The 22,418-nt window shown below is 35.7% G+C and overlaps 1 protein-coding gene across 1 annotated transcript; it reads left to right on the forward strand.

Moving 5' to 3' along the window:
* The first annotated feature begins 12,254 nt into the window (after window positions 1–12,254).
* On the forward strand, window positions 12,255–12,998 carry LOC149189724 (uncharacterized). Its single transcript, XM_089410317.1, has one exon. It carries the CDS (start codon window positions 12,255–12,257, stop codon window positions 12,996–12,998), a length of 744 nt encoding a protein of 247 aa, XP_089266443.1.
* Window positions 12,999–22,418: the final 9,420 nt, after the last annotated feature.

The raw sequence follows: 22,418 nt of genomic DNA on the forward strand, positions 1-22,418 counted from the left end.
CAGAGGATGACTTGTATAGCGAAGATGGAGACATTGGCAGTAGAAAGCTTAAATTCTTAGCAAACTAGCCAGTAAGTGAACCATCACTTCCCCAAAGGGATGCCAAAACAACAGGCTAAAAATGCTGAACCTTGACTGTGAGCGAAGATGCCTGGAGGTGGTCATCTGAGCAAAATCAAAAAACAAAAAGGAAAGAAGTAGGCCCAGGTGGCGCTAAACTTCCTTAACCTTACCAGGAGTCTTCTCCGCAACCAGACACGCACTGCCAATCCTCAGACTCTCATTGCCATCCGTCTCACTGACAGGGTTCGCCATGGAGTGACTTGTGGCGCCAAGAGTCCCTTCCCCAGCAACTGGGCTTATATCTTCAAGGGGCGGAATATCTTTAGGAATTTCCTCCTGACCAGACTTTTCACTCTTCCAATTCTTCGGGCTATCTTTATCCATGGAATGGTCACTACTTTGAGAAGGATCAGGAGTGATGCATGCCAGAGGGGAGATTTGATTTTCTTTTTCCGAAAGGATTATAGTAATGTGAGCAGTAATCAGAGGCCTATTGAAATTGCTTTGAAATTTGAAATGCGTGGTTTGGAAAGCACTACTAGGAATTGGCCTACGCCCAGAGCTCAAAGGAGGCACATCCTCATGAGAGGGGGGAAGATTAATAGGCGACTGCTCAAGTTCCACAGAGAGACCGACGGTAGAATGTTTGCCGCTTCCACGTCGCCCCCCGGAGCGACTCCTTTTGCCCTGTCGAACCATTATGAAAGACGAAGGGTAGGGCGCAGGGAGACCAGAGAGACCAGAGACAACATTAGAGGGATGGTAAAAATAACACAGAGACCGAATTGAACGCACAGAGAAAGCCCAAGACGGAGACACAACACTTCAAATGCTGAATTCAAGAACTGTGGAGAGCTTACCCCTTAAAGCCGTGTTGAAACTCTTCCGGAGATACAGAGAGTCGGCCTGGAGCTTGCCTCTGTTTGCAAGTATCAGCCTGTCACCATGAACCACAGCGAACCGGGGCCCGGCGCAGTAAGTCTGAGCGCATGGTGTGAGGAAAACATACAGGATCAACATGATTTTAATAGCCATAATGTTGCGTTGAACAGCGCACTCCATAAATGCAGATATCCTACAGAATCCAGCCTTAATAACTCCATCCCTCTTGCATGAGGCGAAGTCCTAGGAAGCCACGCTGCTTTGCAGCTGGCAGTACCGGGATTTACTGTCTTGCATGATGAACATTTATAGCAGTTGTGCCACCCGCATCCGGGGGTGTTTCTTCTATCTGAGGCATTTCCTTCTGCACTAGATTGTTAAAATCCAGGAGTTGAGAATCAGATGCTAAGCTAGAAATTGATCCAACATGTAGATGCATCCCGCAGTCAACACCCATATTAGCTAACAAGTCCGCAACTTTGTTCCCTTCTCTGTGAATGTGTTTCAAGGAGACCGCCCTGTGGGAGGAAAACCAGCATTCAATAGACTGTAGCCTTTTTGCCATTCTCCAGCTGTTACTGACCTTGCAAGAGGGGGAGCCCTGTAGGATTCTTGAGACCATTTTGATGATGATTTGGGAGTCTCCCTCTATTATAAGAGGAAATAGGTCCTTACCTTGCGCCAGAAGTAGCCCTTGCCATAGACCTTCTAATTCTACTGAGTTATTGGTATCCCACCCTCTTGAGCCTAAGTAGGTTAAGATAGGAGCTCCCTTGTGGTCTCTGAAGATCCCTCCTAAGCCAGAATTCCTTGGGTTACCCTTTGAGGCACTATCAAAATTTAGCTGATACATGTTCATGGGGGGAGGAAGCCATTTCTCAGGTGAGTGGCCTCTCGGAGGCTTTGTTCCTTTGGTTAGTTGTTCTTGCTTCCTTTGGAAATTCCAATTATTCCATATTGATTGTTCTTGGGGGATAGTTGGGAGATCCTCTTGGTACCAGGTCTTGAGAGATATGGTTTCTTCAATATTTTGGTTGATTATTTTCCAGATGTCATCCAACGATCTGGTGTGATTCTTGAATATTCTACCATTTGTCTCCTTCCATATGGCCCACGTGATGAATCCTGGAATGAGCTTCCAGAGAAAATTCAAGATCTTACTTTGATAGGGGTTGTGGTCCCAGTTGCGCACAGTAGCAGTGATATCTCCATTAGATCTTCCTTCTTTTTGGCAGCGGAAACTGATCTTTTGCCAGAGCTTGTGTGCCAACGGACAGTAATGCATGAGATGCTTAATGGTTTCCTCATCCTTTTTACAGTTGGGACAGATGGAGGGTCCATAGAAGTTTCTTTTTCTCAGATTGTCCCACATGAGAATCTTGTTGTGAAAAAGGAGCCAAAGAAAGGTGGACACTTTTGGCCAAATGGAGGGGTCCCATATTTTGCTCCAGAGCGAATCCAACACCATGTGTTCCTTGATAAGGATGTTGTAGGCCTCTCTCGTAGAAAAGGTGCCCTTTTCTTCATATCCCCATCTGAGAATGTCCTTTTCCTCAGAATATTGAATTTTCCTTTTCATTAATTCTGTGTCCAGAATTTGTTGGACTTGCATCGGCCCCTGTCTTAAGATTTGAGTCGCTTTGAGCCATTCTTTGTAATCTTGGTGTGGTGAATTCCACCAGAAGTTTCCCACTGTGTCATGAGGTTGCATATCCTGTTCCAGAAGAGGATTTGGAGGGAGTTGGTCCTTGAGTTTGGGCATCTGCTACCAAGAGTCTTCCCAAAACCTTGCATTACTACCATTCTTCACTTCCCAAAAGCTATGCTGCTGAATGAGATTCTTGTGCTGCTTGGCCGAGTTCCACATGATTGAGCCTGTGCTGATCTCCGATATTCTAATTAGTTCCTCCATTGGGCAGTTTCCCGCATATTTAGCCGTCCATAGCGAGGCCCATGGGGTGAGAGGTTCAGTTAGCCATTTCCACCAAATTCGAGCCCCCATAATTGCATTGCTGTGAGAGGGGTCCCTCAAGCCAATACCGCCTCCTTTCTTTGGAAGACATGCCGTTTCCCATTTGACCAAAGGCCACTTGCGCTTGAGGCCGCTACTGCCCCAAAGAAACGATCTTTGGAGAGTTCTGATTTCTTTAAGAACCCATTTAGGAGTAGCGAGGATGGAGAAGAGGTATAAAGGCATGGCTTGAAGAACAACTTTTATGAGGACAAGACGGCTTGCCATATTAAGAGATCTGTGAGTCCAAGAGGAGAGCCGCGCTTCCAGATTTTCTAAAAGGATTCTCCAGGAAGAGTGCTTTAGGGCTGAGGCAATCAGCGGAGCACCTAAATAAGAAGAGGGGAGTTTGGCAGAGGAGAAACCCAGAATGCGGATGATGGCTGACTGAGTAACTGAGGGGGTATGAAAGAAGAAGATTTGAGATTTGGAGTTATTGATAGAGGCTCCAGAGGCTTCCGAAAAGTCTGTCAAAAGGGTTTTGAGCTGACGAGCCTCCTGGACCGAAGGATGCCCAAAAAGCATATTATCATCTACAAATTGTTGGTGAGTGAAAGCAGGGGAGTTATGGAAGGAGAGGCCTTTGAGATGTAGAGATTGCTGAGCAGACCTAATACTGCAACCTAAACCCTCAGCCATGATTACAAATAGAAAAGGGGAGAGGGGGTCTCCCTGCCTGATGCCCCGAGAAGGATGAAAGGTAGCAGAGGGTATGCCATTGATTAAAACAGAGAAAAAAGGGCCAAATTATTATTAATACCATGCAAAAAAAACATTATTAACCCTAATATTAGTATTAATAAAAAAAAATGGCACATGGTATTGACCCATGGTATTCACGTGGAATGTAGGCTATTTAAAGGGGGGAATTAAACTAGCATAGATCCATCTTTACTCTGGATCTACTAAGCCCCAGGAGGAATCAAATATCGTGATATGAAACCTAGCATAGAGTGAAAAAATATTTGATCCTCGGGCTTGGTAGATCAAGGTTAAAAATGGATCTTGTAATTTAATGTCACTTAAACATTTTAATTCGGTTAAAATAAAAATCAATTATTAATTTTATTAATTTTTATAAATTACTAATAGTAGTTTTTAAGCTCCATGTTTATGATAACCCATGGTATTGACCCATGGTAATATCATGGTATTCATGTGAGCATAGACTATCTAAAGGGGAAATTCTATCAGCTTAGATCCATCTTAATTTCGGGTCTACCAAGTGCTGAGAGGGATAAATAGATTTCATCCCTCCAAGATTGGTAAAAGTGGAGTTAAGATGGATATAGGTTGGTTTTTATGATAATGAAGATATTAAATAGACTTAGGAAATTATATTATAAAAAACATCTTAAGGTGAATGATTAAAGCTACATTTAGTCACTTCACAAAATTTAGTCAAAAATACCAATATCTCCATTAATATTGGTTTTTCCGATTTAACAAAAAAAAAATTCAAAATAGTGAAATCTTATCACTCTTTCCACATCACCCTCGCAGAAGAGAGATAGTCAGTGCCCAGATTTCCCACCATTTTTCAAATGTTCTCAATATGATATCTTCATGAAAAAGTTAAGGTACTGATGTTGGATTAGTTGTTTGAAAAATATGCTGGTTTGTACAACCTTTCATCTTCTCTATTATTCTTAATTTGTCGTAATGATCTGTAGGGGTTGGGCCAGTGCTTGAAAAATATGCTGGTTTGTACAACCTTTCATTTTCTATGTTTTTCTTAATTTGTCATAATGATCTGTAGGAGTTGGGCCAATGCACCATATTGTCCTAAAAGCTAGAGATTGTGCACCAAAAAAGAAATTAATCCACATGTTACAACATTGTTAAAAAATGCAAGACGTATGAAGGTAGTGAATTATGCTAATAAGCAATTTAGATTGGAAGAGACGTAATTAAATTTTATTATTTAATTGAAGATTTCCAATTAAAATAATAATAAATCTATATGTATATATTAATATATTGATTGGAAGGCTTCTGACAACGGTCACTTCTTTCCATTAGATCCCCTTCAGGCATTTGGGATACCTGCTACTTTCTTATATTATATAGTTGGGGCTTGCTACTTGTTGGCGTGTTGGGGTAAACAAAATGTGTTTTTTTTATGTCGCAATTGGAGTCTATGGAATAAGAAAGAAATTTGATAGCTTGACAAAAGTGGTAGAGAAAAGATTAATCTCTCCTACCTTGACAGCACTGGTGGTCAAGATCAACACCTACAAGAAATTTGTTGCGGAATATTATAAAAACTAATAGAAGGATATGAAAGAGTGTACAGTGAGAACCTTGACAAACATGGTCACTGAAACTTGCAACATTGTTTGTAGGAAGAGAAAATCATGTTTCTTTTTTCCAAACATGTATGTTAGTATATTACAATTTAATGAATGTGTTTTCCTATTATCATATATGGTTTCATACTTTAACAAAACATTCGCCGAGACTTCACTTTTTATTATTCAGTGAAAGATTAACCAAGATCTTACAAGATTTTATAATTCATTGATAGATTCGCCATGACTTTACAAGATAATATAATCCGATGAGAGATTTGCCAAAAAAATTATATATACATATTATATTATTGATAAAATCACCTCCCATTTTTCCTATGTATCATGGGGATTCACCCATTTATTATACATATAAATTTAGGGTGGTTCTTAAAATTTTCCCTGGACGAGTTTGTGGAAATATTTACCAACTTACTATAGCATGTCCCTTATATTAAAGAGGAGAAAGTCAAGGTACAATGATTTTTGAACTTCTTACCAGCTCCTTACAAAGAGAGAATTTTGTTTGATAATCCTAAGACAATGGACGAGTCACTAAGAAAATAAAGACTGTACTACCAACATTTTAAAAATAGAAGTGAAGGCATAAAATATTGGCAAGGTAAAGATAGAAACAAGACTGTAATGAGTACAAAAATACAAAAAACCTCTTACCTTAAGAACTTTGGAAAGGACCATCATCGGAAGAAATTAAGCAAGCGAAATTTATATCAGCCAGCACAGTCTGAAACTAGGTCAAAACCCATGGAGTTGAACAACAAAAATATCAGTGGGGTCAAGGAGAAAGAACTGTTGAAGTGTTAAGGGTGTGGTGAACCACACCTATTGAGAGACTTCCCACATAATTCGTGATCCATTTAGAATATTTAAGTTGTCGACGAAGCAACAATGGTGAATGACGTTGCAAGAAACATTCTTATGATCAGTGCTGCATTAGAGGACAAATAGGTTAAGCATCAATCTACCATGATTGAGATTGAAGATATCATTTTAAACCAATTTGTTTCTATTTTAATCGATTCACGGGATGTTTTAACTTACATTAGTCCCCAACTTGTGGAAAAATGTGAATTAAAATTTGAAAAATTCAAGATTGCATGGCTGGTACAATTAACAACCGGTATAAGAATAAAGGTAACCAGTCAAGTAAGATAGTGCCCCATTAATTTAAAGGACTACCGCACAAAAATAAATTTAAATATTCTCCCTTGAGAGAACTATGATGTGTTAATAGGCATAGACTAGTTGGAGAAAAATGGAATAGTTATAAACTATTTGAAGAAAATCGTGTATTGTGGGAGGGAATATGGGTAAACCAAATTAATTAAAGGAATACCCAAGTCAATATTAGTTAGAAAAATCTCATCTTTATAATAAAAAAGGAGTGCTAAGAAAGGATGCCAGTTATACACGGTGCATGTTGAAACAAATAGAAAAAAGAAAATTTGGAGACACTGCCAATTATTAATGAATTTCAAGATGTTTTTCTAGAGGAAATCTCAGGTTTACCTCCACATAGAGATAGAGATTTCTCCATTGATCTAATGCTAGGTGCTACCTCAGTATCTAGAGCTCCCTATTGAATGAGTATACCATATATATTAGAACTGAAAATGAAATTACAAGAACTGCTAAATAAATGTTACATTAGACCTAGTGTCTCACCATAGGGGGACCTGTATTGATTGTCAAGAAAAAGATAGAAAATTTAGAATTTGCATCGACTATCGACAGTTGAATAAGTTAACCATAAAAAATAAATACTCGTTGCCCCGTGTTGATGATTTATTCAATCAAGTGAGGGGATCAACCTTATTTTTAAAGATTGATTTAAGAAATGGCTATCACCAGCTACAAATAAAATATGAAGATATTTATAGGACAACTTTTAGAACCAAATATGTTTACTATGAATTCGTAGTGTCACCCTTTGGTCTTACTAATGCACCAAAAAACTTTGTGTCTAATGAACAATATACTTCATAAGTACCTTGATAATTTTGTATTGGTGTTTATAGATGATATTTTAGTGTATTCCAAGAATGTAGAATAGCACAAAGAACATCTGAGATTAGTGTGACAAACGTTAAGGGAACATCAACTATATGCAAAATTTAGCAAATGTGAGTTCTATAAAGACAAAATACAGTATTTGGGTCACATCATTTCAAAGGAGGGATTGTCGATTGATCCTGAGAAGGTTAGAGCTATTTTAAATTAGCCCATACCTAAGGATGTATCCGTTGTCCGATCATTTATGGGAATCATAGGATATTATCAATGTTTATAGAAGGATTTTGTATGTTGGCCTACCCTATTACATCTTTGCAGAAGAAGGGAACAAAGTTTGAGTGGACTGCCAAATGCCAGGAAAGTTTTGAAAAATCAAAACAATTACTGGCAGTAGCTCCTCTACTGAAAATTGTAGACCCAAACAAGGAATTCATCATTTTCACTGATGCTTCTTTGGAAGGTCTTAGGGGAGTGTTGATGCAGGAAAATGCACTAGTAGCCTATGACTCTAGGAAACTGAAAATACATGAAAATAATTATGTTGTATATGATTTATAACTAGCCATAGTAATACATGCTCTAAAGATGTGGAGACACTACCTGTTAGCGAAGAAATTTATTTTAGTGACATATCATATCAGTTTGAAATATTTTTTTAGCGAAATGGACTTAAATGTTAAATAGGCAAGGTGGTTGGTTTTCCTTAGTGATTTTGAATTTGATATTAAACACATGAAAGGAAAGGAAAATAAGTTTAGCAAATTCCTTAAGTAGACATACACATGCTTTAATGGGAATATCAGTTTGCAGTATTAGTAAATATTTTGTACTGTAAGTTAAAAATTCAATATAAAAAGATCATAAATACCTATAAATCCAACATAAATTGTAATAAAAGGAAATTCCAGGATATGTTGAAAATATTGAAAACTTGATAAACTATAGAAATTGATTGTTTGTACCCAATGTGAGTTCTTTAAAAAAAATGATATTAGATGAACATCATAGGAAACAATATGGAGGTCATCCCGGGTAGGAAAATATGATAACATCATTAACGAAGAAATTATTTTGGCCAGGCATGAAAAAGGAAGTGGAAAAATACTTAGAAAAATGTCTAGAATTCCAACAAGTAAAAGTGGAACAACAACACCCTTAGGGATTGTTGAACCCATTGTCTATTCCTGAATGGAAATGGGAAGCGATTTCATTGGATTTTATTACATGATTATCAAAGAAAAAATTACAACATGATTCCATTATGGTGGTGGTGGACACCTTGAGTAAGGAAACACATTTTATACTGGTGCAGTCTACTTATTGAACAACATAGATTGCTAATATTTTCATGAAGTAAATATTTCGTCTACATGAGGTGCCAAAGATGTTAGTGTTGGATAAGGATGGCAAATTTACCTCCAAATTTTGGAAAGCTATGTTTCGGTGCATGGGAACGCAACTAAATTTTAGCACTGCTTATCACCCTCAAACATATGGACAAATAGAGAGAAACAATCAGATTTTGGAAGATATGTTGAGAATGCTCGTCATGAACATGCGTACCAGATGGGAGGAATTTCTGCATTTAGCCAAATTCGCTTACAACAACAATATTCAAACTTCAATAAAGATGAGTCCTTTTAAATATTTGTACGACAGAAAATGTCATACTCCTCTCAGTTGGAATCAACCAGAAGATAGACTAATACTAGGACCTGATGCTTTGCAGGAAATGGAACAGGTGGTAGAGAAGATTAGACAAAACATTAAAATGACACAAGATAGGCATAAAAGTTATGTGGACAAGAAACTAATTGATTAATAATTTAAAGTTTGAGACCTATCCAAACTAGCACCACGATTCTGTGGGCCTTTTTGAAATTTTGGACAAAATTGGTCTAGTAGCATATCAACTGACTTTGCCCAACCATATTAAAGTGCATAATGTTTTTCATGTATCCATATTAAAAAAATATGGTCATGATAATTCTCATGTAATTGATTAGAATATGATAAAGGTGGAACCCGAAGGAGATTTGCTGCCGGAGTCACTATGCATCTTAGATCGGAAAGAGATCCTGCTCCAGAATTGAGTCATCATTCAGGTTAAGGTGCAATGGAGGCAATTTACATTTGAGGAGGCTACATGCGAGCCAGATGATAAAATGAAAGAATCTTACCCAACATTGTTCCAGTGATGAAGAAAATGAACCATAAACACTAGGGATGGTGTTAATTTAAAAAGGGGGGAAAGATGTAATACCCCTTTAGTTCTATGTAAATATTTTTTCTGTTTTTAGACTAAACTATTTTTAGTTGTAATGGCTAGAAATTTAGGATGAATTTGAATTAAGGTGAAAAATAAAGTATGGTGATATAACAAATGGATTTTATTAATGCAAAGAAAACATGGATCTTAGTTGGGAAAGAAATACTATAGTTAAAGAGATTCTTGCCAATATCTGGAAACCAACGTTGTTGAATGAGATCAAAATAAACTTCCCTTAAATAACACCTAAAAATCCCTTGAAGTTGATCAACAAGATTTAATATGATGAGAGAGAAAATTTATTAAATCACTCAATGTAGAAAAACACTGAGTAAGGGTAGAATAAAGCATCATAGGAGAAAAAGGTGGAATTTAAAGAAAAAGGAGAAGATACATTTTTTAAAACAAGAGAAAAAAAAAACCTAGGAAAGTGGGATGGAAGACCAAAGAAAAGCAAAACGCTGCTAAGGAAAGTAATCTGATAGGGAAGAAATAAAAGTACATTAGCTGGAATCACAAGAGGTGACTTCCACTGGAAAGAGATTTAAGCTCAGGGGGAACCGAAAGATCGGTTCAAGGTTGGGAGGATAGTGTTCCCAAGAATGATTCTAGCAACAAATACGATTAAAATTTTTGGTGTATTTAAGTTTGAAACCATTGATTGATTGATTTATGTATTCATACAAATGACTTTGATGTGGAATTTTATATTGCTTTGGGAAATGGTAGGAATAATAAAGTTATGCGTCATATTTTAGATACGAGACTACTTGTTTATACATCATAATTGTTGGGATACTTATCCATTTATTGATTATTAGTGTTATTGTAAAGTTTTATTGATTATTAGTGTTATTGTAAAGTTTTTATTTTGTGTGAGAGATTTGTCAATTGATTGATGGGCAGAATTGTGTAGTGATTTGTGGATTGATTGATTGAGAAATTTGTGGAGTTGACAAAATTTTGAGACATCTCCTCATGTATAAATAGAGGTAAATGTTGATGAAATTTGATTGAGTTGGTGTGTGAAAATTGTGTTACTGTGTTGTGATTTCATTCATTTGATATCAGAGCCAGATGAGAGTTTGTGAAATCTATGAAATATTTGGAAAGACACCCGGGTGCCAAAAAAAATGGTTTTCTAGTTTAAACCCTGAGCATAATATGTTGTGGAGTGTCTTGCGTCATAAGGAGTCATGAGAATCTGGGAGAACAAAATATGTGAAGAATATTTCCCAAGGTTTGCAGGTATAATTTTTTATTTTTCCAAATTGTGGAGAACTGTTACGTTTACTGATATATATTTTTGCAAAATTTGCTGCACTGACCAAAATTGTGAGGCTCAGGATGCATGCCTGAGAGCTTACCTACGAAGAGGAGCAACAAACGAGGAGTTGCAGGCGTGGAGTAGGAGCAGAGTATAATGCGTAGAGATTTCCTATGTTGCAGGTGAGACCAGTGTGTGAATGACTCTGCCTACAATGTTTGACCGTGAGAAGGACCTATGTGCATAGATGTCACGGAGAAATTCATCTATATGAAAAATTTGCCTCCTTGAAATGTCTGCCTACAAAGAGGAGTTGCGTGATTGGAAAATCTACTTGTAAAGAGGGACCTAAAGTGTGCACCCATTATCACCCGAGGAGTCAAATGGATCTGTGGATTTTTAAATTTGTTCTTGGGAGATCGTGCTTACAAAACGTTCTTAAGTCTTATGACATTAACGTGAGGTGGAATGAATAAATCTCAAATGGAGTGTTGTAGTTAACTCACATTAATAGTTAAAATTTTCTTGAAGGCTTTATAAAAGACAAACTAGACAAATGATATTTTTTTGGCATAAGGGAAAAATCAAATGAATTTTTATTTCCTATTTCATGAGAGAGAATTAGTGCATGGGAGTAAAATCATATACATATATTAAATATTTTGTCATGGAAAATGTACGTTTGTCTTTTATTGAGAATTTTAGGGAGAGAGAATGAGTGGAGAACATGCTTTGAGTATGTGAGAGGATTTTTTTTTAAATATGAAATTTTTATTTTGAGTTTTAAAAATTGAGGGTACTTTTCTAAAGTCCTTTAAAGGATATTTTGGGGAAGGATCGGTAAGAGAGTTGAAATTGAGAGTGAGTTGTAACTGCGGTTTTGTTGCGTCATTGTACTCTCTATTTAATAAAGAGGATATTTTGTGGTGGTGGTTGAGTCTCAATTTTTGGGACATTTGGTTCTTGTCTAGGTTGAAGTGGCACAAACTAATTTTTTTTTGCGTTTTCTCTCTATCACACTCTTTTACTCTCCTCATAGTGATAAGCAGTATTATATTGCCTAAACTTGTTGGCACAAACTATTTTTATTGGAGCAAATGCATGCAAACTATATTCATCACCAAATATTTATGGAAACTTGTAACTGATGGATACACTATGACTTCTCCTGATGAATTCAAAGCATTAAGTGATGATGAAAAGAAATATCTTAAGCAACTTATTAAGAAAGATAATGAAGAACTTTGACTTATAGGAAGCGCTCTTGAAGAATGTATATTTCCAAGAATCAGTGATGCAATATCATCTAAAGAAGCATGGGATATATTAAAGAACACATATGAAGGTGTTGACGTAGCTAAATTGCAAATGTTAAGGAGGAATTTTGAAAATGCTCATATGAAAAGTAATGAGTCCATTCATGACTACATCACAAAAATGCAAGATCTTGTTAATCAGATGAGGTCATTAGGTGAAGATGTTGCAGAAAGAAGGCTAATTGAGAAGATTTTAAGAAGTGTTTTGCCTAAGTTTCATATGCTCACTACTAGTATTATGGTCTCCAAAGATTTAAATACCATGAAAATTGATGAATTAAGTGGATTCTTGTTAACTGTTGAAGAAAATCAACCATCTGAGCAGGTAGAACATGCTTTTTCTACAAAGAATATAGGAAGAGGAAGGAGTAGGGGTCCATATCATAATCAAAATCAATACAGAAATAAGAAAATTCCACAAGGAAATGCATCTCCTTCGAGAGGTAGAGGAAGGAATCCTAGTCAATTCAAAGGAAGATGCAAAGATGGATCTTGTGGGAGAGGAGAAGGAAGAGATGGAGGCATAAATGGAGGAATAGGTGGAGGAACACAATTTTATTATTGCAAAAAAATTGGCCATCTTGAAAGAGATTGTATTGAAAAAATACGAGATATGGAGCGAAAAGGTGCTAATACAATTGTTGAAGAAACTAGGAATGAGAAGTTAGTCATCTCAAGTTTGATGGCACCTAGTGAAGAAAGTGAAGCATGGTATATTGATTCAGGATATTCAATTCATATAAGATCTGAAGAGGAGTTGTTTACCAAAATTAAGGAGAATTATTCTAGCAGAGTCATATTTGGTGATGCTAGTGTTCTTGGAGTAAAAGGGAAAGGCACAATTGCAATACTAGCATTACATTGAAAGAAAAAGTGAATTGAGGACACTTTGTTGACACCAGCATTGAAGAAGAACCTACTTTCTATAGGAAAAATGATAGATCAAAACTAAAAGTTAGTGTTTGATGATAAATAATGCTTAATCATGGACAAGTTGAATCAAAATGTAGTTGCAGCAAGAGATGAAATGACCGAAGATAGAATTTTCAAGCTCTCCTTTGATTCAAATTATTCACAAAGTTTGAATACAACAGAAGAGGCAAAATGTAATCTTTGGCATTATAGGATGGGACTTCTGAATTTTCAGAGTTTGGTTCTAATGAGAAAGAAGAACATGGCGAATGGTCTTCCTTATATCAAGCTACATGATAAAGTATGTGAAGGGTGTATTTTTGGGAAACAACACAGGGAAAGTTTCTCAGATAAAACATGGAAAGCTAGAGAATGTCTAGCGTTGGTGCATTCAAATTTCTGTGGTCTAATGGACACTGTGTCTTTTGGAACAAAACATTATTTTCTCACTTTCATTGATGATTATTCTAGGAAGACATGGGTGTATTTTTTGCAAGAGAATTCTAAAGTGTTTTCTCATTTTCTTGAGTTTAAGGCTTTAGTTGAAATTAAAAGTGGTCTAAAAATTCTCACCCTAAGAATAGATAATTGGGGAGAATACAAGTCAAAGGAGTTTTTGAATTATTGCAGGAAGAATGGAATAAAGCAAGAGTTTACCAAATCATACTCTCCTCAACAAAATGTTGTTACAGAGAGGAAAAACAAAACCGTAGTTGAAAGGGCTAGGATCATGTTAAAAACTAAGTCTCTTGGAAATGAGTTTTGGGTTAAAGCAGTACACACAATAGTATACACTCTTAATCGATGTCCTACAAAGGTAGTGTTGAATTTGACTCGAGAAGAAGCATGGTGAGGATACAAACCAAATGTTGCACATATGAAAGTTTTTGGTTGTATTTCATATGCACATGTTCCCAAGGAAAAGAGGAATAAATTGGATGGTAGGAGTGTGAAGTGTATCTTTATTGGATACAATACTGAAAGAAGAAGTTACATGTTGTTTTATCCAAAGGCAAGGAAGGTGATAATAAGCAGAGATGTTGTGTTTGATGAGCAGGGAATCTATCAACCAGACCAGGTGCAATTTGAATTGAGGAACGATTTTGTGAATATTGGTGACGAATAAAATTCCATGTCACTGTAGATAGATGAAATGAATAAGAAGAAGAAGTGGCTTGAAAGGGATCATTCAGAAAGCAATATGTTCGATAGGAATTTCGAAAGAAGGGTTACTAGATCTCAAATTTCTCTAGTGAATTATGCACTTATGGGACAGGTAATGAAAATGGATGAACCACATGATTATTCAAAAGCATCAAGAAAGAAAGAATGGAAAGAAGCTATGGAAGCGGAATTGAATGCCTTGGTGAAAAATGATACATGGGGCTTGGTCAAATTACCAAAGGGAAAATATGTAATTGGCATTAAGTGGGTTTATAAAACCAAGTATAAATCATATGGCACAATTGATAAGTATAAGGCTTGTTTAGTTGCAAAGGGCTATGCATTAAAAGAAGGAATTTATTATACTAAGACATTTTCCCGAGTGGAAAAGTTGGATACAATTAGGATGGTTCTTGCATCAGCTTCATAGTACAAATGGCCAATTTTTCAAACGGATGTTAAATCAACTTTTCTAAATAGTTATGTGGATGAAGAAATTTATGTGGAGCAGGCTTAAGGTTTTGAAGTGTCAAGAAAAGAATATTATCTTTATAAGTTGAAGAAGTTATTGTATGGTCTTGAGAAGGTGCCAAGGGTATGGTATTCAAGAATTGGTAAGTACTTTCAGGACCATGGCTTAGTTAAATGTTTTTCTGAGCCTAATCTCTATATCTTTCAGTCATGACAAGACATTCTGATAGTTGTCTTATATGTTGATGATTTTATCTACATAGGGTACAATACATAACTATTTCAAAGATTTAAGTTACATATGATTTCTGAGTTTGAGATGACAGATCTTGGTGAGTTGAATTATTTCTTGGGTGTTGAAGTTTGGGAGAGGGAAGATGGTATATTCATGTCACATGCCAAGTATACTCGGGACATTTTGAAGAAGTTTAGAATGTTGAGTTGCAAGCCAGCAACAACACCTTTGGAAGTTGGTTTGAAGTTATATGGACGTGATAACTCCAATTCAGTTGATGTTACTTTGTATCGTTAATTGGTTGTAAGATTGATCTACTTAAGTACAATGCGGACAGATATTTCTTTTGCAGTCAGTATGGTATCAATATTTATGGCAGAACCCAAGGAATTAGAAAGCAACAAAGAGGATTTTAAGATATCTACATGGAATAGTTTGTTGTGGTTTGGTATACAAGTGTATAGAATATTTTAGGTCGATTGGTTATGCAAATTCATATTGGGCTAGATGCATCGATGTCAAGAAATCAAATTAATGGTATTTATTCAGTATGGGTTTAATGACAGTCTCTTGGAGTACTAATAAGAAAGCTACAATTTCTCTCTCCACAGTAGAAGAAAAGTATAAAGCAAAAATAATAACAGCATGTGAAGCAGTTTGGTTAAGAAGAATTCTAGAGGATCTACATGAACAACAAGATCAACCAACTCACTTAATGTGTGATAAGAAAAGTGCTATTCAGATGACCACGAATATATTTTTCCATAAGAAGACCAATCTTATTTATATTCAATATCGTTTTTCGAGATTTGGCTCAACAAGGAGTGATTGAGATCAAGTATTGAGAACAGATGAACGCGTAGCTCATATATTCACCAAAGCACTATCTAAGGAAAAGTTCTACAAATTCAGAGATGATATTGGAATATTTCCAAATGATCATTATGGGGGAGAAATGTTGGAATAATGATCCATTTGTTAATTGTTAGTGTTATTGTAAAGTTGTTATTTTGTGTGAGATATTTGTGGACTAATTAATTGAGAAATTTGATGAGATGACAAAATTCTAAGACCTCTCCTCATGTATAAATATATGTTTATGTTAATGAAATTTGATTGAGTTGATGTGTGAGAGATACGTTATTGTGTTATGCTTTCTTTCATTGATTACATGCCTATTTGTTGTGTTTTATATTGTGTGTAGACAACTTAGAATGGTATGCCATGAATATTATTTTGAAAGAGTAAGTTATAGGAACACCTGTTCTTTTTCAATTCAGTATGCTAGCTAATCTACCATTAGTATATATGTGTGTGTGTCTATGTGCGTGTGTGTGTGTGTTCTGTAAAGTGAAATGAGTATGCATAGATGCATAGCCCTCGTGGAAGGAGGAAGAGAATGGAGAATGCTCCGTCTTGGATTTATTTTTGTTTGAGTTTATTTACATTTCCAACTAATTGTGGTAATACCGAGAAAACTGAAGTTAGTTAGTCATTTGTAATATAGATATTGGTATCAATTTCCATGGTACGATGCAATGAACAAAATTCCTTTTAGGGAACCTAAGAAAGTCCTGTAGCTAGGAATAAATTAGTTATAGTGGTTGTAATCTACATATACAACAAATGAAGAAAGGATGATATACATGGTATTTATAGGTGCTTGCATGGAGGTAAAGTATCGTCATGAGTAAATTTTAACTAGTTTAAGACCAAAAAAACCATGGTGACACCCTTAACATCATATAGGGCCAGATTGTTGTATATATATTGCAGATTCTAATTACAATTATAATAAGAAACAATACTCTTATAAATAAGGGCAAAAATAATTAACTTATCTTGTATCTCTTATTATAACATAATTTAATCCCATTATAGGCTCAAGAATAAAAAAGGAAATTTAACTATATACATTCCAAGTTTCTTGGTGGTGTAGCCTACCAATTTGCAGATATATAGGGTTAAGAGTTGGCTGGCCATAACATATACCTTATTTTTTCTATTTATCAAGTAAGGGGAAAGTCCCTAATGCATAAGTCCCTAACACATGGAGAAAAGATTAGGAATTAGTTTTGGAGTAAGTCTTTTGATTAAGGAAAATTTGTCAAAAAATAATAAGCCCTAATGAAACAAAAGTGAATATATATATATATATCCACAAGTGTTGACTAATAATAAAGAAGTGTAGAATACATACAATGGATGAAAATCGAAAGAAGAATAAGTGTATTAAGGAATAGGAATTACACCAACATTCTATTATGGAAAACAAAGTTGATAGTCCACATAGTACAATGAAGATATAGAATATGAAGTAATACTCTAGTTCATGCAAGATCTGCAAGAATGGAGAAGCAAAAACACCATACTAACTAAGAGTTACGATCATCTAGAAAAATTATCTTGCATAAAATAACCATATTAAAACAGTAACAATATATACATATTCCCTAAGGGTTTAATGTAACTACATCATGTGGTCGCCCAGATGAAAAAAATTGTAAGGCTATGGGTAACCATCTAGATGAAAAAAAATATATCACTTATAAGCACTGAGGCAAGGCTACATTCACAACGGCAATATTACCCTCTAAAACTCCGTTGCAAAAAAACAAAATACATTCCAGAGTTTTCTATTTTAACACAGCTAGAGATGGGAGCTAAACCCCTTCTAGAAATTAAACCAGGACACGGTGCCATAAGGAAACTCCCTCAAAGTTATGCACGAAGCACCGATCTGTGGGGAAGTAAGAGAGACCTCTAGATGCTGAACATGGGGCTCATTGACCTGAGAAAATCACAAGCGCATGTTCCATTTATACTTGTAGGCATTCAGAAACAAAAAAAAACCAAAACTAAGCTCTAGAATACTGAGGCAATTTTAGAATCTTAGATATCTAGAAGAAAGAATGGGTACCCATAAATAAGAAATTATCACCTGAATAGAGGAGGTGGTTTGGTTGACCGATTGCTGAAATCCAAAGTATACGGATTTCCAACTACAAGGAAACAAATATATATACCTATATATATATATATTAACCCTAGCGATATTTAATGGAAAGGAATTTAACTAGAAAAACAAAATAGAGATTAACTCTATTACCTAGCCATTGGCGTATTTCAAACTTGTAAAAAGAAAGCCAGAATATAGACCAATTTATTATGAAAACCAGGACTACCTAGAAAACTCCACATTCATGATATTTAACTGTAAGAGATAAAGCTTGTACATGTTATGGAAAACACGATATCTTGACGACCTGGCACTGGAAATACCATGAAAAACTAGTCTAATTAATAGAAAAAGACATGCGAGACAAGAATAAAAAATGTATTGTAAATATTGTGGTAAAATTTTCCCTACTGTCGATTAGTTCCAGATGGGGGTTATGTAAGAATTAACTATTGAGGTTGCATGAGGACCCAACCTGAACCAAGTTCCATTTCTGAGTTGAAAAAACAAAGATAACGAAAATAAAAAGGGATTATTCTCTACCAGGTGCAGGACGAATGACCTATAAGGGAATGATATTTAAAAATTACCAACGCTAAAACGGCTAACTCTTACCTTATATTTCATATCAACATTTGGCAGGGTTCAACTACAAACCAAGAACAATTTGGGGTTGCGTGGTCGCATCTCGGTGCGACAGGTCCATGAGAACTCCCAGGAACGAAAAGAAAAGAATGTTTAGGGTTTCTTCTGCCAATTTCCATGCTTAGATCTTAACATAGCATCCCTATCGTCAATTTTCCATTGTACAAGAATCATGTGATCACAATGTGATCACCATAAGGTTGACAAATTTTGGGTGGACACATCATTGTAGAGTATAGAGTATTGGAATTCGAAAGTCTTGAGATTTTAAACAAATAAATCGAAAATTTGCATTGGGTTAATAACCCCTTCCAGAGTTCCACAAAAAGTTGAAAAAATAGGTTTCATTGTTTACGAATTAAGTTATCTTCATAAACCATAAAACCAATGTCCTTAGTGATGGATGTTCAATCAAATGAAATAAGGTGCAACCATAGTATTTAGAGTTATGGATGTTCAATCAAATGACATAAGGTGTGACCATAATATTTAGTCTGCAGGTTTTGATATGCTCATATTTCTTTAGAGTAACCATATTAAAAAAAAAAACCATACCAATTCCTTACCATGGGACGTGGTGAGACCATGTATTAGTAATGAAATTAATTTTTTTAAGATGTATAGCAATGAATATAGGTGGGATTAAATGTAAAGGTAGTACCCACTTGGCACTTGTATTGAAACGAAATATAAAAGGAGTTACATTTAAAGGAACATTACACCGCACAATTTATTTTTCCTTATACTTTGTCTATGCAAAGATCATGGAAACAATCATGGGTTAAGTATGCTTGCCATAAAATCTAAAAAACTAAAATTAAATATTTGATACAGAACTTTATTTAGGGTTGTGACACTATGAAGACAAATTTTGTTTTTGATCAACCCCACCATGTATCCATCTTCATATCTATCCTATACCAGCATGTGAGGAGTATTTTTTTGTTGGTTAAACCTTTTACTTACGTACGATAACATTAAGAGATCATGGAATACCAAAAAAACATAGTATTTAGAGTTATGGATTTCAATCAAATGACATAAGGTGTGACCATAATATTTAGTCTGCAGGTTTCGATATGTTCATATTTCTTTAGAGTAACCATATTAAAAAAAAAAAAAACATACCAATTCCTTACCATGGGACGTGGCGAGACCATGTATTAGTAATGAAATTAATTTTTTTAAGATGTATAGGAATGAATATAGGTGGGATTAAATGTAAAGGTAGTACCCACTTGGCACTTGTATTGAAACAAAATATAAAAGGAGTTACATTTAAAGGAACATTACACCGCACACTTTATTTTTTCTTATACGTTGTCTATGCAAAGATCATGGAAAACAATCATGGGTTAAGTATGCTTGCCATAAAATCTAAAAATCTAAAAATAAATATTTGATACAGAACTTTATTTAGGGTTGTGACACTATGAAGACAAATTTTGCTTTTGATCAACCCCACCATGTATCCATCTTCATATCTATCCTATACTAGCATGTGAGGAGTATTTGTTTGTTGGTTAAACCTTTTACTTACTTACGATAACATTAAGAGATCATGGAATACCAAAAAAATGAAAATTAGTTTTCCGTGCCTTGGCAATATCACCCTATTATTGCACTAGCTACCTATAAAGTATGATGTTCCCTCTAATTCTTGTGGTCTAGACTTAAAATAGGGTATCAGGAACTTATAAATAGTATTATAAAATTTAATAAAAAATATGATCAAAAGAGTATTCAAAATAATCTCAAATATCTCTCTCAAAAATCGGTGCTAGATAAGTTGTTGTAGTAGGACTAGTGGAAGGTCCTAATGAAATAAAGTAATGTTTAAATGCAATTATATAATTAGAGGAACCTAAGTGAAAATTCCATATGTTAGATGATGAAGAAATAACAATGAAAACATGCCTAATATGTGGTGAGTGCCAGTATTGCAGCGAGAATGCTGCAACTCCTGGGCTTCCAACTTTACTTTTATCAACCCGGTAGTTCGTAACAAACTTAGAAGCATTGGTGCTATATGCACAACTACTAGTTCTCATTGCAGGTTGTCACTTGGTCAGCCGACGCGATATCACTAGGAGCTCAAGCCAACTTCTATAGATTTTAGAAGAAGCTCTATGTGTGATGAAAGGAAAGAAATATTACTCTACAGATGCTATTCTAACTGCAGAAAGGAGAAAGACTGGAATGTAAAGCAAAACCTAGTAAACCCTAATTAACAAGCCAATTCTACTTTTGCCAAAAACACTATGAAAACCATGAAAGAAATGCCATTACCTACTCAAGGAAATAAACAACATCTAACCATGCTATTTCTGGAAGGAAATAAGCAAAAACATATTTTTGGATTTTTATGTGTTTTTATGTGAATTTAACATGCATCTAATTTATTGTGTGTGAGTGTGGTAGTGAACAAGTGGCGTTAGAGGGTGGTTTTGGAGCTTGGGAGGATGTAGGATGGTGTGGATGGGTCCTAGGAGGTCTTAGGTGGCCTTCTGGAGGCTTTTCCCACACTCTACCTTCAAAAGAAAGCCTACGGGAAAAACTACAAGAGGGCACACGAAAACTACAGGAGGAAAACAGGGAAACTACAGGAGGCCTACAGGAGGAGGATGAAAGCAATTTTCACTATTTTGAGGGTGTGAGAGTGGATGGAAAAGGTGGATGAAGGTTTGAATGAGGTGTTATGGTGCCTAAGGTCTACCATGAATCACCAGGAGAGAGAAAGATGATTGGGTTTGCTCAAGGAGAGAGAAAGAAGTTCTATGAAAAGTGAAGGAAACTAGGGCAGAATTGAGGTGAGGTTTGGGAGACCTATAGGGCATGGATCAAATGGAAGGTGTGATTGCTGGTAAGATGGCCTATTGATGGAAGAGATCTGCTGCACAGAAATTGACAGTCAACCAAGAAAATCAAGCAAGCAATGAAATAAGTGCATCCTAGGAAAAACAAAGTTTTGCATTAAAATGGCCTAAACTATGATGTATAGAAGGAAATGCTGTAAGAAAGGAAAGCATGCAAAAGGAATATTGCAAATCAGGAAGTGAACATGATAAAGAAGATCTAAAGCAAAACAAAACTAGACTATCAACCTACTAGAGAGCTACAAGCACTACAAGTCCTATGAATGAGGAAAATCTGTGCTTTTGGGGCAGCAAGAGAGTCTTTGCCTCAAATCATGGTCCCAAAGGGAGGAAGAGAGGACAAGGTACTATTGCTAGCCTTTTGAATCTTCTCTAATCACTGCTTAACCTGCTACAGAAAGCACAAATGGAAGCAAGCTACTAAATCATCAAAAGCAACCTATTCTTAACCATAAGAGAAATACATCTAACAGCAAACTAATCTACAAACTGAAGTAAAGCATACAAATACAATTAAAGAGAAGCTTGGCTACTTGGATTGGGCCCTAACCCAAGAGCTTCAGCCCTCTGAGGTAACTCAGTGCTAGCTCAAAAAGGATTCCATCTTCATTATCAAAAAATAGCAAGATTACATAAAACTGTCATAAAATAGTAAGCTTGAAATTTGAGCAGAGTTTACACAAGAAAAAAGTCGACCCTAGTGAGGCCCTAGGCCTTTCTACTTATACATTTGAAGCTACCAACAACTTCCTTAAAATCAGGGAGGCTTGGCTCCCAAAACTCGACATAACTATCAAACATCTTCCACTTGCTCGACTGACTTCTAGTGCATGATTCGGCTGCTTCTACTATGAGCTGAATGAAGGGGAATTCAAAGTGAGGAGTAATAAATGAGGGGGATTTCCTCCTATAAGTCCTCTCCTCTGTCTACTTCAAGTTATTGTTGTAGTTTGACCACTAGATCCTTGAATTTGACCTCAAAATCCATCAATAATCTGCATTAAATACATGTTAGCCCACATG

Source organism: Pinus tabuliformis, chromosome 3_1 (genome assembly GCF_031772625.1).
Source record: "Pinus tabuliformis cultivar Carrire ecotype Pingquan chromosome 3_1, CPIR1, whole genome shotgun sequence".
NCBI classification, from domain to species: domain Eukaryota; kingdom Viridiplantae; phylum Streptophyta; class Pinopsida; order Pinales; family Pinaceae; genus Pinus; species Pinus tabuliformis.

What these genes read in the sequence shown, in the direction of transcription:
- LOC149189724 (XM_089410317.1), top strand. Translation starts at nt 12,255, where the DNA reads ATGCAAGATCTTGTTAATCAGATGAGGTCATTAGGTGAAGATGTTGCA.